The following is an 18380-nucleotide window of genomic DNA, read 5'->3' as shown; positions in this document are numbered from 1 at the left end:
CCAAAGCAGAGATGAAAACCAACCAATGGGAAAGTTTATGGATATACAGGAATGACCGTCATCAGTAGCATACAAAGAACAGTGATGTTCACAATTTTCACAGCTAATAATCTCATCTCAATTCAACAGGATAATCTGAAATTACAAAGTTACACACGATGGCAAAACTGAACACGAAGGCTCACAACACATGTGCATACACACAGGGACACTGTGAAAATCAGCTGAAAATATATTAGCAGCAGTAGTGCCGCACCTTTTTTTATTTACATATTAATGCTTCTTCTAGAGAAACGGGTCAGAAAAGAGGAACAGAAGAAAATATTTATAGATGCAGGAAAACAGGACATGCAAAGGGTTGATGTGACCGAAGAGGAAGTAGAGACAGGCTGGAGGCAAATCATCCACCATAACAACTTACCAGCTCTGGGATAAATAAAGACTCTTATGTTACAGTAACCCCTAAACAGCAACGGGCTTCAGTAGAACCAAATCAAACTGGTGTCGAATGCAAATATTTTCCCTATAATCACTTTGCATGAGACAAGCTGAAAGATCAGTCGCACGTTCAGTCGGAGAAGAAACACGAAGCAGACGAGTATGGAAAAGGTTTTTCTGTTTATCGTAGCTGCATCAGGCGAGTATTTTAACGTGTTTTTATCATTTTTCTTTAATGCAACATCAGCACTGTGAAACCTTTAGGAACTATTACATTAGCTGTGCAATACTTTTCTCTTTCATTGCTGAAAACAGAATCATCGTTTGCACCAAATTGTTAAATCATTATATACTCGAAACATTAAAATTATGAGTTATTTTACTGCACATAAAAGTAGATATTATTACATTAAAATATAATGACAAAGTTAAGATGGATTTCTTTTGTTTTAAGCATAAATGTAAAATCAGTATTCACATCTATATCTGCAGGGCTGTGTTCAGGCTCCTCAGATGTTAAGCGTCAGTACCAGTTTGTTTATGACTGGAAGAACTGGACTGATGCTCTGAGTCACTGCAGAGAGAGATACACAGACCTGGCCACCGTAGAAAACATGGAGGATGTGAGGATCCTGCAGAGCATGGCAGACTCAAGTAAAATGAACTACACACAATACAAAAATGTGAGTACACTTTTTCTCTTCCTCTTTTTTTTTTGCCTGTCCTGTTTGGTTCTTTAGCAATCAGAATTATTGTCTGAAGGCCAAGAGAGATGCCCAACAGATTTACTTTACCAAATGGATCATCACAGCCTTTCTGTATTGGTCCATTTGATTGACCTTTGTTATTATTTTATTTTATTAATTTTTTAAGTTATTAGAAACGGGAAAGACATGACTGAGGGATAGGAAAGGGAGAAAGAAAGAAAGAGAGAGAGACAAAAAGAAAAAAGGGAGAGGAAGAGGGAAAGTGAGAGAGAGAGGAAGCTTTAAAAAAAGAAGAAAGAAATCACCTGGGTTACCTGTTGAGAGAAAAAAAGACAAAGCAAGCAAACAGACAGCAACACAATACACACAACATCATTGCAATAAACTAAATAAATGTAAGTAACAGTAAATACTGAATACTGAATGTTATTGTGCAGCACGCAGGACCAACAGTGCACAACGTGCTTTGAGGTAGCAACCAAGAAAGGTGAAATACATATCCAGAGGCCACCAAACTGGCCCCAATAAGGGAGTGAGCGGCCCGGGTTAGACAGGGTAGCGAAAAGAACGACAGAGCATCAATCAAACGTCTGTGAGCAACGTTGACTAACAGTCCGTGGGCACAAAAAAAAATCGGTGCCGAGCTGGCAGCAACAAAAACGTTCCACTGGAATTCCCGGCCGTGGAAACTAACAGTCACTAACCTTTCCCCATAAGTTGCAATACTAGAACCGTTAGCCGCAATCAGCTGCAGTCCGTGGCTTGCCGCTAAACTGTCCGCAGCGGTGGGTGGGATGAGGCTCTTCTGGGAGCCAGAGTCAACCAGCACGAGTCTTCAATGAAGAGCATCGTCAGCGCCCGTGGCCGCTCCTGCACGGCAGCCCCGTTTCACTGAGCCAGAAAAAGAGCAGGGTGGCAGGCAGCGATGTGCTCTGGCGCCAAAACCGCCATACCAAGCATGTTGCTGAATTTTGCAAAGGATGGATGGAGGGAAGGGAAGCTGGCAAGGATGATTGTAGCGAATGGAAGTGTGAGTAAAATTATGTTACTCCTGTGAGAAAGCTGTGTTTAAAGGTATCCGCTGAGAATGGACCCTGTTTGTACGTAAACGAGAATGAACAGCTAGCAGAACTGGAGGAACCTATATAGATGACAGCCGGAAGGAGCGTGTTTGGAGGCGTGGCCCTGCTCCTGAAATTCCGATACATAATCTCCAGTAAAACTTTATTGACCCCGAAGGAAATTGGGTTAAGGCTGCCGACCTTATGCCAGCACCATCCGTGGTTTGTATCATATCTATCTAATAGACTCCAGTTTGTCCATGTAAATGGAGAGTCCTCTTCACACACTGAGGTTAATTATGGAGTTCCACAGGGTTCAGTGCTAGGACCAATTCTGTTTACATTATACATGCTTCCCTTAGGCAGCATCATTAGAAGACATAGCATACATTTACACTGCTATGCAGATGACACCCAGCTCTATCTGTCCATGAAGCCAGATAACACACACCAATGAGTTAAACTGCAGGAATGTCTTAAAGACATAAAGACCTGGATGGCCGCTAACTTTCTACTTCTTAATTCAGAACAAACTGAGGTTATTGTACTCGGCCCTGAAAATCTTAGAAATATGGTATCTAAGCAGATTCTTCCTCTGGATGGCATTACCTTGGCCTCCAGTAACGCTGTGAGGAACCTTGGAGTTATTTTTGACCAGGATATGTCCTTCAACGCACATATTAAACAAATATGTAAGACTGCTTTCTTCCATTTGTGCAACATCTCTAAAGTTAGAAATATCCTGTCTCAGAGTGACGCTGAAAAACTAGTTCATGCATTTATTACTTCCAGGCTGGACTACTGCAATTCATTATTATCAGGATGTCCAAAAAACTCCCTGAAAAGCCTTCAGCTAATCCAAAATGCTGCAGCAAGAGTCCTGACAGGGACTAGAAAGAGAGAGCAGATTTCTCCTGTTTTGGCTTCCTGTTAAATCCAGAATTCAAAATCCTGCTCCTCACATACAAGGTCTTAAATAATCAGGCCCCATCTTATCTTAATGACCTTGTAGTACCATATCACCCTATTAGAGCACTTCGCTCTCGCTCTGCAGGCCTACTTGTTGTTCCTAGAGTATTTAAAAGTAGAATGGGAGGCAGAGCCTTCAGTTTTCAGGCCCCTCTTCTGTGGAACCAGCTTCCAGTTTGGATTCAGGAGACAGACACTATCTCTACTTTTAAGATTAGGCTTCAAACTTTCCTTTTTGCTAAAGCATATAGTTAGGGCTGGACCAGGTGACCCTGAATCCTCCCTTAGTTATGCTGCAATAGATGTAGGCTGCCGGGGGATTCCCATGATGCATTGAGTTTTTCCTTTCCAGTCACCTTTCTCACTCACTATGTATTAACAGACCTCTCTGCATTGAATCATATCTGTTATTAACCTCTGTCTCTCTTCCACAGCATGTCTTTATCCTGTCTTCCTTCTCTCACCCCAACCAATCACAGCAGATGGCCCCGCCCCTCCCTGAGCCTGGTTCTGCTGGAGGTTTCTTCCTGTTAAAAGGGAGTTTTTCCTTCCCACTGTCACCAAAGTGCTGCTCATAGGGGGTCACATGATTGTTGGGTTTTTCTCTGTATCTATTATTGTACGATCTACTGTACAACATAAAGCTCCTTGACGCGACTGCTGTTGTGATTTGGCGCTGTATAAATAAAATTGAATTGAATGGAGATGCTTGCCCCCCACCCGAATCATACGGCAGGTCAGCTGGACTCCTCAGAGATACCGACCCAATGCTGCTGTCTACATTGCCTTACTGTAACCCTACTCTCCCACCCCTGTTGCTTGTCACGTGTTTTCATGGTGTTACGGTGTGAAGATTCATGTGCTTGTGTGCTGAGTAGTTTTTGTTTTCTGTTCTCCTAGTGACCCCCTGTCGGGCGTTCAGTCTGAGTAGACTTCTATTTTTGCTCCTCCCCTTTTGTGTTGTACATTTCATTGTTTTTCTTTATGCTACCTATTCTGACCTGTCTCCTCAATGTGATGTTTCTTTATTATATGTATGGTTTCACTGCAAGTGACAAATAAAGATCACCATCATCAAATGCTGTTTGACCAAGATCCAAAGAAATAGCAACTGATGACCTGATAATCACCCAGTTTACACTGAAATTAAAATATATGACTCGAAAGTAAAAAAAATACCATTTTAGTTTCAAGGCTTTTTATGAAACAATTGAGATCAATAGTTTATGTCACAACACATTTCAATTGTTCCTTGCAGCGAGCTTGGATTGGACTGTACGATGATATCAACAGCTGGAGATGGTCAATGTCAAACACAGATTTATACAAAAACAGTGTGGCTTTCAGAAATTGGGAGCCTGGACAACCAGACAATAGGAAAGAACGCTGTACCGGGTTAAGGTGGACTGGATCATGGACTGATGAAAACTGTGACAATATATTTAAAGCACTCTGCTCTGACATCAGAGGTGAGGATGTTAATTCATACAGAACCCTAAAACAAAATTGTTTAAGTTCTACAAGTCTTTTCAATGTCTTTGGATTTTACATTTAAATATGTCTTCTTCTCCCTTCACTTTGGGTATTTTCCAGGACTGAATGTGACATTTGTCTTCATCAACAATTCCATGACATGGATGGAGGCCCAGAGCTACTGCAGAGCTCATTATACAGACCTGGCCAGTGTGAGAAACATGTCAGAGAACCAGAAGGCAAAGGAGTTGGTACCTGCAGGACAAACGGTCTGGATCGGCCTTTTCAGAGACTCCTGGAAGTGGATGGATGGAAGTAACTCCTCGTTTAGATACTGGAATACATATGAACCCAATCTTGTCGAACATGAATTTTGTGTGGCAGCAAACTTTGAATCTACTGGAAAATGGGAGGACTGGTACTGTGACCGGGAGACAGCATTTGTTTGCTACAGTGGTACGTTCTGATTCATGTAGCTTTTAGTTTTTGAATTTCAAATGGAGACAAGGCTGCTACCATCATCTCTGATCCTCACAGACTGCACTGCAGGCTGCTGTTTAACATTACAGACAACGTATGTTTTTATGACAAAGGTCAATACGGTTAGCTTAGCTTAATATAAGAAAGTAAAAACACAAGAGCTTTAGTACAGTGTTGTGAAACTGATGTTGCTTCATTTCTGAAACAACAAATCCCTTTTATTTACCCTGAGAACGTTCAGGGCAGCAACAAAGTGCTACTGTACTGTGCACATGCAGCATTACTTATTTACCTTTACAATTAAAGCCGTACATTTGTTCATTATTTACAAAGAGCCGGCTTACAAGCAAGTGGTGAGACTGAGGATGGGGACAAACAACCATCAGGATCTGAATGACCATGCAGTGATGGAAGCCATGCTGGAACAGGTAATTATACAACTCATGATCTCAGTGCAGGGGTAAAACTAGTTCTGGGGTAACATGTTACTGTAATCCGATTACTTTTTTCAAGTAACAAGTAAAGTGAGGGATTACTATTGCAAAAACAGTAATTAGATTACCGTTACTTTCTCGTAGGAACGCTGCGTTACTGCGTTACTAAAACCGTGATTTTTTTGCGAGAATGTCTCATGACAGTGACGTAAGCGAGTGCGACGTTCGTGACAACAGCTGTGTGCAGATCAACAATGGATCATATATCGAGTGCAGAGAGAGTATGAGCGTGCAGCGTTTAAAGCGTGGAAGTACTGACCTTACTTTGAGTTTGATTCCATAAAAAGTGACAAAAACATTAGTGTCCGTTGTGCGTGGGAAGAAAACTTCTTTTTACAGCGAAAAAAACCCTAAACTTCCAAACAAGCAGCGAGTAGCTACGACGTAATGGGAAACTCACAGAGAAACTCGCGGATTCTTCCACTGACCGCTGCACACCTGCACCAGGGTAACCCTCCGCCTACACCACTCCTGCTTTACAGGTGAAAATAGAGCAACAGGACCGCTAGTCTTTGACTTTATTTATTTTCTGCTGTGTTTTACTTGCATCTATTTGAAAGACTGAGTGTAAACACACAAAATATTTTATTTTATGTGCTGGAATGTGCAGAAAATAGGTTTAAATGTTAAACTAATTTCTTCCAGTCAGAGAATGTTGCATATAATTAAATTTTTGCTTGATGCATAAAGTTAAAAGATTAAAACTAATAAAACAAGTTTTAAAAAGAGACTTTTCCATTTGATCACATTTTGTATGATGATTATGTAGAAAAAGTAGAATTGGGCTGAAAGATCTATCACTTTATCACCTATTCAGGTTGTAAATCGTGTTTTTAAAAAGTAACTAAGTAATTAATTACTTTTGAAAATAAGTCATCAGTAAAGTAATGGGATTACTTTTTTGGTGAAGTAATCAGTAATTAGTTACTGATTACTTTTTTCAAGTAACTTGACCAACACTGTTCATAAGTAATTAGTTTGAAGCTGCCTCGTTTTTCGGCCCCACCCACCTCTTTACTGCTGTCTGCCCCTCAGTTTGATCTTCACCTGATACTGAGAGCTTTTGGGGAGGTGTGAATAAACACTGACCAGCAATTGGTTGCTTTTGTTCAATAAAGACAAATGTATTTGAGGAGAGTTTTGTGTTACGCCGCTGTGAGCCTTCACACATCAAACCGATTTGAGTTTGAACAGTGACACATGAAAGGCCTCTCTGTTCATTAATCACCAGCGGTTGCTGGTGATTCGTTTTTTTCACACCACACCAGAACGGATGTCTGCAAGTTTCGGTTGTGGTGCTTCTAGCTCGCCCTACAAAAGAGTAGCAAGAATAAAGGGAGCAAGTGTTGGGTAATTTGTTTCTATCAGCTCAGCAAACACACAAACTGTTAGTGTGCTGTTTGTCTCAGAGTGTGTTGCTAGCTAAAGGTCCAGCTGCTGCATGTCACAGGGAGAGAAAAGAAACAGCTGACTTCAGTCAGAGATGGAGAAAGATAAGAAAGACAGGAAGGGAGAGGAAACGAGCTTAACTGTAAAGGGAACGACTGCTCATTCAAAGCTTACATGTAACTTATTTAAAGGCTGCATGAAAATCCTGCAGGTTAGTGCAGACAAACAGGTTACTTTTCTGAACTGTGGTGGATTTAAAATAAAGAACTGTGTGTGAGTGGTGCACAGTAGCTCTCTCCTATAAAGACAGCAAATACTGTCAGTGTCGAGGGTGGAAATCAGCCAGGGCAACATAAAACATCTGCTGACATCTGGTTACAATCAGGTGTAGAAACCTGCAAACAATATTATTACAGTAATGCACTAATAGAGCACAAGGTTCAGTCATTTTGAACAAAAATATCTGGTAGAAATGTTATTCAAAGAGTTACTTTTTACATTCATTACTTACCCAAACTAATGGATGTAAAAAGTAACTCAAAGTAATGGATGAGTACTTTGAGACTGTTTTATCTGTTTAATTTGTTATGGAATAATAAGGGAACAGACATCACCTGACTGAATAATTCATTACCTCTATTAGCTCAAACTGTAGTCCTCTGAATACTGCCTGCCTTTATGTCACCCTTTTTAACTGAGTAGTCCAAAATCAGTCAAATCCACAGTAATCTGTCATACAAAGTCAAGGAAAAGAACAATATTTGAGAATCTACTCATTGGGTTCAGTTAGGATCGTAAGGAGACTGGCAGTGGTAACTCAACTTAAAGAAGGAATATCCCTCCACTCAGAATGAGGCACTGAAAACAACTTAAAGGAAGAAACGTGATTTGAGTGTATTCAACATTTAAATGGTCCAAAACATAGACATGAACAAAACATTTAAATAATCTCAAACATGTAAATCTCAACAATGTACAATATATCACTTAAAGTGTCCATAAATGTTTTAGGTAGGCTGTCCATTTCAGTTCAGGGCACTTAGTATTCAGTGTTCTTAGTAAGTGTTAATTGTCTTTAGTCACTGGTTTGCTTTTTTGATGCATCAGTTTTTTTGGTGTTAAGTAGAATCAGATCTGACCCAAAAAGGAAAAAAGTAACAACATAAAGCGTCCTGAGATCTCAGAAAAAATGTTAATGCAAATAAAAATAGCAAATCGTTGCATCCTACCACCCTCCGAGTGAACAGGTGGCCTTCAGATTGAGAATGTCCTTTCTAGGCACCTCCAGTGGCATCCAGTCCTTAGATGGCACCGCTCGGTCCTTGCAGCAGATTTCTACCACATAAAAAAACAGCCTGCACACAACGTGCAGTGCAATCACTCCACTTGTAAAATAAAACATGAGTTTCACTAGTATTATCCCTTTTTTTCCTCTCACACATCACACATCTATACAGTTCTTATTGGCCAATAACAATTTATCAACAACAAAAATACATTTCACTGCAAATCATGAAGCATGAAAAGTGTCTCCGTGGTGTGTTAGCTAAAACGTCACATGTAAGCGCATTAGCCCAGGGAGCACATGTGGGTACGCTAGCATACCTTCCACAAGCTAACACAGCTAAGCAATCGTTAGCAGGTTCTAAGACAAATATCACATTTCCGACAAGCGTAGTATCCTGACTGGTTTTATGCTCAGAAACTGGACTGTGAGACTCACCAGGATATTCTGCAAAGAAAACATTAATTCCGTAGCGCAACACGTTACAGGACTGAATCTCCACACAGCTTTGCGCATTTAGCTCCGTGCAGGCGGATGCAGTGAAAGAAAGTTACCACGCACGCGCTATGGTGCATTCACGGTACATGGGAAAACTCAGAACTTAACAAAACAGTAACACTTCAAATTAGAATAAAAATGGAATACAATTGGCAATAAAATAACCATGGGTTACATTTATTTACCAATCAAGAGATGTATAAGCTGTCCACAAACACTGGAACAAAGTACAGGGTTAAATCAGTTACAGATGTGTGATCCTGCATCCTTCCAGAGCAGAGCGGTAAGCGTAACGAGCTTTTAGTGAAGAGTTTTGTCTAAATGATATTCAGATTGTCACTTTTTGTGTGTTTCAGTTCAAACAGAAGCTGAAGAACAAGGGCGTAAAAGGAGACGTCAAACTGAGCTGGAGGAAGCAGTCGGACTGGGGGGTCTTCCTCAGGGATGAGAAGCAAACCAAGAATAACACAGCCTGTAAAAATGAGTTTTAAATGTTGATCAGGGCTCATGTGTGGTTTGGTGTTGGGTTTTTTTTATAGAGCACATTATAGTAATAAACGTGTTCTTGTTTTACTTTTATTCTGCATTTAGGATTTGATTTGTTTGTGTGTTTCTGTCTTTATTCTGGTAGATTGGAGTAGTAAAGGTCAGAGTAGTAAACTGTGTTTGTTAGGACCTCACTGAGACTTAAGTTTTGTTTTCATGTTCTGGTTATTGATGCGTTTAAGTTCCTGTGTTCTGGTTCATGTCTGTAAGGAGTTCAAGGTTTCTTTCGTGTATCTGTGGCTGTTCCTCTCGTGTCTGTGTAAATATCTCAGCACGTCGGTGTTCTCTACTCAGGCATCTTATCGAGGCCACGTCCACACTTTCGTTTAAAGGCGCATCTTTTTCTCTCCGTTTTGGCCTCCTGTCCACACTGAGACGCCGTTTTCAGTGTGGATGAACAACTGTTCAGAAACGACTGAAAACGATAGAGTGGACGCCCATTTTCAAATGTATCCAGATTAGTGTAGACGTAGTGTCAGTGTTCAGTCTGTGTTACTTCTCTGGTTTATTTCCTGTTTAAAATTGAAAGTTGATTTTTCTTTTCACGTTAGTTTTACTTCCTGCTGTTTGGTTAGTCTGACTGTATTCAAAGTCCGTGTAAACTAAAACAATATTGAGATGAAAATAAAACAAAAGTCTGTCATCTTGTTGTAAAGCCCTTTTTGTTTTGGATTTACTTCATCCGTGGGATTAACACTTTCTTGAATTTTGTAAACAAATATTGAAAGTTGAGGAAAATACTTCTGAGTGATCTGTCCACATCTTTCAAATACATCAAAATATGTAATAATCAGGCTGTTTGGAAAACCCCAAAGCCCAAATTAGGGCAGCAAGCAGTCTGGCCTAACGTTACTCCCACTAACGTTACTCCCACTACCTCTACTCCCACTAACGTTACTCCCACTAACGTTACTCCCACTAACGTTAATCCCACTAACGTTACTCCCACTAAAGTTACTCCCACTAACTCTACTCCCACTAACGTTACTCCCACTAACGTTACTCCCACTAACGTTACTCCCACTAACGTTACTCCCACTAACTTTACTCCCACTAACGTTAATCCCACTAACTTTACTCCCACTAACTTTACTCCCACTAACGTTACTCCCACTAACGTTAGTCCCACTAACGTTACTCCCACTAACGTTACTCCCACTAACGTTACTCCCACTAACTTTACTCCCACTAACTTTACTCCCACTAACGTTAGTCCCACTAACTTTACTCCCACTAACTTTACTCCCACTAACTTTACTCCCACTAACTTTACTCCCACTAACGTTAGTCCCACTAACTTTACTCCCACTAACTTTACTCCCACTAACGTTAGTCCCACTAACGTTACTCCCACTAACTTTACTCCCACTAACTTTACTCCCACTAACGTTAGTCCCACAAACTTTACTCCCACTAACGTTAGTCCCACTAACGTTACTCCCACTAACTTTACTCCCACTAACGTTACTCCCACTAACTTTACTCCCACTAACTTTACTCCCACTAACGTTACTCCCACTAACGTTAGTCCCACTAACTTTACTCCCACTAACGTTACTCCCACTAACGTTACTCCCACTAACGTTAGTCCCACTAACTTTACTCCCACTAACGTTACTCCCATTAACTTTACTCCCACTAACGTTAGTCCCACTAACTTTACTCCCACTAACTTTACTCCCACTAACTTTACTCCCACTAACGTTGCTCCCACTAACTTTACTCCCACTAACTTTACTCCCACTAACGTTGCTCCCACTAACGTTACTCCCACTAACTTTACTCCCACTAACGTTAGACCCACTAACTTTACTCCCACTAACTTTACTCCCACTAACTTTACTCCCACTAACGTTAGTCCCACTAACTTTACTCCCACTAACTTTACTCCCACTAACGTTAGTCCCACTAACTTTACTCCCACTAACTTTACTCCCACTAACGTTAGTCCCACTAACTTTACTCCCACTAACTTTACTCCCACTAACGTTGCTCCCACTAACTTTGCTCCCACTAACTTTACTCCCACTAACGTTGCTCCCACTAACGTTACTCCCACTAACGTTACTCCCACTAACGTTAGTCCCACTAACGTTACTCCCACTAACTTTACTCCCACTAACTTTACTCCCACTAACGTTGCTCCCACTAACGTTGCTCCCACTAACTTTACTCCCACTAACGTTAGTCCCACTAACGTTACTCCCACTAACTTTACTCCCACTAACGTTAGTCCCACTAACGTTACTCCCACTAACGTTACTCCCACTAACGTTAGTCCCACTAACGTTACTCCCACTAACTTTACTCCCACTAACGTTAGTCCCACTAACGTTACTCCCACTAACTTTACTCCCACTAACGTTGCTCCCACTAACGTTACTCCCACTAACTTTACTCCCACTAACTTTACTCCCACTAACTGTTATCCCACTAACGTTACTCCCACTAACTTTACTCCCACTAACGTTACTCCCACTAACTTTACTCCCACTAACTTTACTCCCACTAACTTTGCTACCCTTGAGCCAGATACCGACAGGTGGTCACGGTGTGGATATTTGTTGACATTTGTCATGTGGTGGAGCCACTGCAGGGGTGAATGTTCCAAAGAGTGGGTGAATGGGCATCTCAGGAGGAAATAACACAGGGTGTTGGTCGCCCACTTGTTAGCTAAGCACTTCTCTACAGTGCTGTAGCGTGGCTCATCCTCTGATGTACTGGCTGATGTACAGTACTGGGGGGTCAGCACCACACACCCTAAGGCAGCGGTCTCCAACCTTTTTTGCGCCACGGACCGGTTTATGCCCGACAATATTTTCATGGACCGGCCTTTAAGGTGTCGCGGATAAACACAACAAAATAAAACTAGTACCGGTACCGAAAAAAGAAGATTTATTCATAACACACGTGAAAAGACCCAGGAAAACCGAGTAAACGATAAAACGATAACAAAATAACGCTGAAAACTATACATTTCACACCTGAGCCTCAACTCTCGCGGCTCGGTACCAAACGACTCACGGACCGGTCCGAGGCCCGGGGGTTGGGGACCGCTGCCCTAAGACACCCTTTTTCACATGACAGTTGACCCAAAGCGTGACGTTTTGTCCATTACGTGCTGAATTCCGTTTTTTTGGAGCTTGGCTCTCCCAGTTTTACATTTGTAGGTCCAGAACCCCATGTGGCTTCCTGCCAAACAGGAAATTAAAAAAACGCAGTGATAAAAACAGGATCTATTCATTGGTTTCAATCATGTTCATCATCATTAATCAATGAAAGCCTTATTCAGATGCTGCACCAGACCATCAGTCTGTGGGTGATACACTTTAGTCCAAATAGACTTCATACCCAGCAACTCAAAACGTGACATGAAGGATGTGCTCTGGTCCATCAGAATCTCTTTCAGGATTCTGATGCAGGAATTCTGTGTGCGGCTGTTGTAGAAGCTCCTGTTGTCGTTTTTGAGTTTCATAAGTTTGCTGCTTTGTTTTCTGCTAAGCAGACCAGCATTTCTTTAAGTTTGAGCCAAAAAAGGTGTTCAACACTTGGAATCATCTTAACATCATTTATCTGCAGAAATGCACATCCAAACTGAGAACGACTTTAAATATCAATCAACTGTCCAGTTACTTCTCAGTAATGGGAATACAACTAAAATGGCTAAAATCCACTGCAGAGGACTTTGTCCAAACCTTGTGGCAGATCCACTCAGTTTAAACTGTGTGTGTGTTACAGATGGTGTGGGCAGACACACACAGAGTGGGCTGTGCCTTCCATCTCTGTGACACTATGGAGGGACTGGACTGGGACAGAGTCTCCTTCCTCGTCTGTAACTACTACCCAGCGTCAGTACCACGACTCCTTCCAGTGTTACTGCGGCACAATACTACAACAAGTGCTCCCTCTTGTGGACAGTAGTAATAATGACACTTTATGTTTGACTAAATGCAGGAGACGTCATTAAATGTGGCTTCTATTTAAAAAAGTTATCTCACAATAATGTAGACAATAGAGTATAATACACTTATACATCAATGCTGCTTCGTGTCAGTTCTGTTAGAAAATGACACTAAGACTAAAACCAAACACAGTTTATTCAATCATTCAGGAAATCCCCCAAAGTTGATTCTGTTCATCTGATTTTGGATTTGTGTGATATTTGTGTACGTGTGTTCAGAGGGAACTACGAAGGCGTGTGGCCGTATGTTGAAGGCGATTGGTGCTCCAGATGAAACTGACAGGCTGTCGTTACTCCTCCTGATCTGTGTTCATCCACATCAGCACTTTAGTTTAGTGTTTGTTCAAAGGCAAATGTAATTTAAGTTAATGCAGCATGAGGTTTCACAGGTGCTCACTGACTTTTCACTACATTTATTGATAAAATGCTAAAGAAGAAAAACATTTATTTCTAGTCTTTTTCAACTGTGAAGGGTAAAAAGTGCAACATCGTTTTCAGCACAGTGAAAGGTGAACCACTGCGGGTAAAACTTCCATAATAACTGTAAAAAATAAAGCTGCAGATTTCACCCATCACAGGTTATTTTTAGAACGTAACTCCGGTGATAAACGAGGGACCACAGTATGTGACAACCTTTACATACTGTTCAGTATATAAACGTTTATGTGTGAGGGTAGTGCCCAGTTTTGATGACAGCAACAATATTTTAAATGTAATTTTCAGTGACCCAAACAATGCAAACATGAAAGTTGATACTGTTGCACTTTTCTGATCACTGAGGCTCAAATCGAGGAAAATGTGTTTTAGGGAGTCTTGAAACTTTCCACCTCTACGTGCCAGGCTGGTGTGTATTTGTAAGTGACAGTGGGCCCTGACGCTGGCAGGAGAAATGTGTGTGTGTTTGATCCACGCCAGTCTTTCTAGCTAACATTCTTGTTAGCATCGCCCCATCAACACAAAGCCAATAAGATTTTTCCACAGTTTATAAATCTTACATGCGCGTGCAGTCAGAATAGGACTTTCAAGAAGCAATCACATCACCAGGTAAAGTTTTCTTTACGAATGCACGTGAATCCATCATATATTTGATTGTTGCTCCCACATCTGCTGCACTGTCGTGAATGTATTTCCACAGAGAGGACCAGAAGGAGAGCAGTGATGGACATGGCTTTGAGTGGGTGTGGTGGGCAGGCCTGTGGAGAAAGTAACAAAGATGTGAACTTAAAGATTGTGGATTAAAAGTTTAAAGAAGTGAAAGCAGGGACAGAAGGTGGAGCGGTGGTTACGAGAGACCAGAAGTGAGAGAGTGGTTGAAATATTCATCGCTAAATGCTCGTAGTGCTCTCAGCCTATTTCTGGTCCTGGTGCTCTGCAAAGCTGCACACAGACTCACCCTTCGTGTGTGTGTGTGTGTGTGTGTGTGTGTGTGTGTGTGTGTGTGTGTGTGTGTGTGTGTGTGTGTGTGTGTGTGTGCTGCAGCTCTTCCCTGCAGCTAAGCAGCATTTCTCTTCTTCTATTAAAATAAACTTGTCTGATTGTATTTCTGTTGTGTATGTCGCTCTGTTAACCCTCCCTCTATCAGACTCTTTCACTCTGTGCTGCTTTCTACTGTTTGTGTTTGGAAAAGAGAAGATCTTTTTCACGGCTTTCTGATTCTGCCATAGGAGGAGATGTTACAGCTCTAATGACTGCCTGTGTGAACTATTGAACAGGCCTGTAGAGGGCTGTAGGGATGTTTCTCAAGAAAACTTCAGACACAAAACAACTGCAACAAGAAGGGAAAGAAACACGGAATTGAATTGAAAGCCTTTCTAGTCAGTATACACAGTGTAGCAAGATTAAAACCAGCTCTGTAAAAGTGCACAAATAATATAAATATGCAGTACAGGAGTGACACAGACAGCCAGAGAATGATGGCACTACCAGATATGTTACACTGGACTACAGTGCAGCACTGCAGCAAAATCAAATGAGGCTCAAACTCATTTAGCTGCAAAGAAAATAACTGCATGTAGATGCAAAATGATTTTAAAAAGAAGTCAAATATCAGTGCAAAAACCCTCTAAGTGGCTACAAAGAAACGTGACCGATGGAAAAGCTCTGCAGTGATTACACTATGACAACTATACAAATACAGGAGACTCAGAGTCACAATAATGAAAGCGTGCAAATATGTCTGAGACAGCAGACGCAAGCAGCAGAGGCAGAAGTCGAACAGCTGACTGTGAGTGCAGAACATCTGTAACACATTTAGATTTATTTACATATTTTTGAGGACATTTGTGTTTTGAAACTAGCTGCACAAGCCGACACAAGCCTGTTCTTTAGTTTCAAAGAGACATCGGGTACTAAAGTCTGACCTCGACCATCAGACGAGCGTCCTCCTCATCGTGCCGCTCGCCACGACTGCTGCAGAAACAATAAACTACTGTGAGCTGAACTTGCAATGCAATAAATATTAACGTTTCTGCTTTTTGTTTGAATTAGTTTAACCTTATGTGTATTAGTAGGTTTCAGCTGAGGCGACGCTGTGACTTTTTTGGGTGGACCCCGAGGACCCCGAGGCCTGTCCACAGCACTGGACACTGAAGAGGGAGACAGAGGAGACAAAAATGGCCGTCGCACCCATGAACTTTGAAGCTTTCCCTGTTCCGTGTTTGTGCTTCTGTCTCCCACATTCAGCATCGTCACTGTGAAACACGGGAGCTTAATGGTGATGAGACTCAATGTCAGCTGTGTCTGGTTGGAGGACGGGTGGGAAAGTTACCCAGCAGCAGGGGGGGGGGATACTGGTCCGTATATATTAGGGGACCAGAGGACACCCCAGCACTTCCCCCTCTGCTGTTGCTCTGCCGTCTGTGCTTAAAGCTGTACACCCGGGCTTTTGCTTTGTCTGTATGTATTTTTCCTGCTGTTCATATGATTGAGTGTATTAAACTCTGTCCCAAGGATTCGACTCTTTTCCAGAGTCTTTCTGAGTGTCTTGATTTTAATTGGAGCTAAAAAAGTTGGGTCTCCACGTCATCAGCGGGAGAAGGTCATCATGACGGCTTCCTTATTGAACTCACACATAAGCGTCGTTATACTGATTTTGTAAATGAAGGTTAGTTAAAGGCTCAACGATGAACTTGCTCTGATTTTACACACTCGGAGAAGCGTCCAGTTTTCCATAAGCAGAATGCTAAATGTCTTTCAGGTTGAAGTAAAATAAGTCACTTTATGTTGCGTCCTGTAGTGACCCAGCTTGGGTCCTCCGGCCAAACAATGACGCTGCCGCTGCAGTGGACACAGTGATCCACTGCACTGTACAGGCCTCCAGTGACCACACCAACAACCTTGCTGCAGGCAGGAGGAGTGAGTTTGCATTAAAGAGAAAGACATGCAGTGTAAAAGGATGGAGGGAGACACACAGAGGGAGCTGTAAAAGTAAAAGCAGGAGAGAAGGAAAGATCTTCACTGAAGCTCGAGACAGTGTGACCTCTGGCTGCCCTCGGTCGCTTTCTCTTTCACTCCATGTAATCTTTTGTTTTTCTTTCCATGCACCTGTTATCCAGCCACCTTCCTGTTCCCCTTTTCTCTGTTCCTTCACTCTTTCCTTGTTGTATTTTTAATCTCGATGCTCCCGAGCACATCTGTAATGCAGTTCTCTCGTTCCCTCCAGTCTCTGCAAGGTCCTGTCAGGTTATGTGGCCAGAGGTTCAGAGTAGTTTTGCTAACGACTGCTTGACAATGACTTGAAAAATGAGTCACTGCTCTGAAGGCTTACATGATAAAAAAAAAAAAAAAAAGAATGATAAAAAATATATGATAAAATAATAATAAATAATAATAATAAAAATGATAAAAATAAAAGTTTAAGGGATCTACATTGTTCTTCACTTTGGTCTGTTTTCAGGACTGAATGTGACATTTGTCTTCATCAACACTTTCATGACATGGACGGAGGCTCAGAGCTACTGCAGAGCTCATCACACAGGCCAGTGTGAGAAACATGTCTGAGAACCAGAGAGTAACAGAAGTGCTACCTGCAGGGCAAGCCGCCTGGATCAGCCTTTTCAGAGACTCCTGGAAGTGGACAGATGGTAGTAACTCCACGTTTAGATACTGGAACACAAATCAACCTGATCTAAGCACAGGGAGTAAGCTTTGTGTGTCAGGACTCTTTGTATCTTTATCTGGAGTATGGGAGGACTGGAACTGTGATCGAAAAACAGCATTCATCTGCTACAGTGGTAAGCTGCACTTTGTTACTTTCCAACAGTGAAAAGCAAAATTTCCAGCTTACCGCAGTCCACCAAATCATCAAACTATTAAAACAGCAGTATTCAATACAGGCGCAGGACAGCCACTCCACTCACCTGGTGAAAAAGCTGGGAAGAAAGCTGCTTTGCATTTCCTGCTTTACAAGGTTTTGAATTCATTCAACTCTTTAAATGGGAAGTCAAAGCGTGAGATTGAGGCTGGAGAAAAATACAAGTCTGGATCTGAATGACGATGATGTGATGGACGCCATGCTGAAACAGGTAGCTGGTTTTGGGGCAGAATAATTCAGTCACCTGCAGCGTTATTGTGAAACATAGCTTCAGCTGCTTTAACTTTCATATACCTGATAACAACAAACTTATGCAGCAGCAAAAAAGAGTGAATAGCGAATATTAGTGAATGATTTTGTCATATTCTGCAAATCACATTTTTGTGTGTCCCAGCTCAAACAGACGCTGAAGGAGCAGGGAGTCGCTGGAGATCTCGCACTGAGCTGGAGGAAGCAGCCAGATGGAGAAGTCTTCCACAAGGATGAAGAAGGAAACAAGGAAAGGAAACCATCTGTATAAGACAAGCTTCACCAACTTTGGTTATGAAACATTTCTTTCTGCTTTGTCCTTTTAAAAAATATTATTCTTTAGTTCTTCTCTAATTTGTGTAAACTCTACTTTCTTATTTAAAATGAAACGGTCACTGCTAATAAAGAAGAAGCAGGACTTTGAGCAACATGTTGGTAAAAGAAGCCTGGACTGCTGTTTCTGTGAATATAAAAAAGAACATCTAAGATTTTATATGAAATAATAATAAAACAAATAA

At 41.6% G+C, this 18380-nt stretch overlaps 1 protein-coding gene and 1 long non-coding RNA gene across 2 annotated transcripts; one reads left to right on the top strand and one right to left on the bottom strand.

Moving 5' to 3' along the window:
• The first annotated feature begins 857 nt into the window (after positions 1-857).
• LOC148097054 (secretory phospholipase A2 receptor-like) lies at positions 858-9285 on the top strand. Its single transcript, XM_087833846.1, has 5 exons — positions 858-1121; positions 4434-4644; positions 4769-5104; positions 5462-5556; positions 9151-9285. Exons 1-5 carry the CDS (start codon positions 858-860, stop codon positions 9283-9285), a joined length of 1041 nt encoding a protein of 346 aa, XP_087689972.1.
• LOC148097055 (uncharacterized) lies at positions 7881-8821 on the bottom strand. The gene is made up of 2 exons (XR_015717030.1): positions 8735-8821; positions 7881-8366 (listed from the first exon to the last, which is right to left on the bottom strand). It is a non-coding gene; the product is annotated as an uncharacterized LOC148097055 (long non-coding RNA).
• Positions 9286-18380: the final 9095 nt, after the last annotated feature.

Source organism: Neolamprologus brichardi, chromosome 20 (assembly GCF_056152115.1).
Source record: "Neolamprologus brichardi isolate AB-2024 chromosome 20, ASM5615211v1, whole genome shotgun sequence".
Taxonomy (NCBI): domain Eukaryota; kingdom Metazoa; phylum Chordata; class Actinopteri; order Cichliformes; family Cichlidae; genus Neolamprologus; species Neolamprologus brichardi.
The sequence above is the reverse complement of the archived record's forward strand: the minus strand, read 5'-3'. Positions and strand labels throughout refer to the sequence as shown.

What these genes read in the sequence shown, in the direction of transcription:
- LOC148097054 (XM_087833846.1), top strand. Translation starts at nt 858, where the DNA reads ATGACAAAGTTAAGATGGATTTCTTTTGTTTTAAGCATAAATGTAAAA. An exon ending in ACTACACACAATACAAAAAT is followed by an intron (nt 1,122 to 4,433) that starts GTGAGTACACTT and finishes TGTTCCTTGCAG; the next exon opens with CGAGCTTGGATTGGACTGTA. An exon ending in AGCATTTGTTTGCTACAGTG is followed by an intron (nt 5,105 to 5,461) that starts GTACGTTCTGAT and finishes TTATTTACAAAG; the next exon opens with AGCCGGCTTACAAGCAAGTG.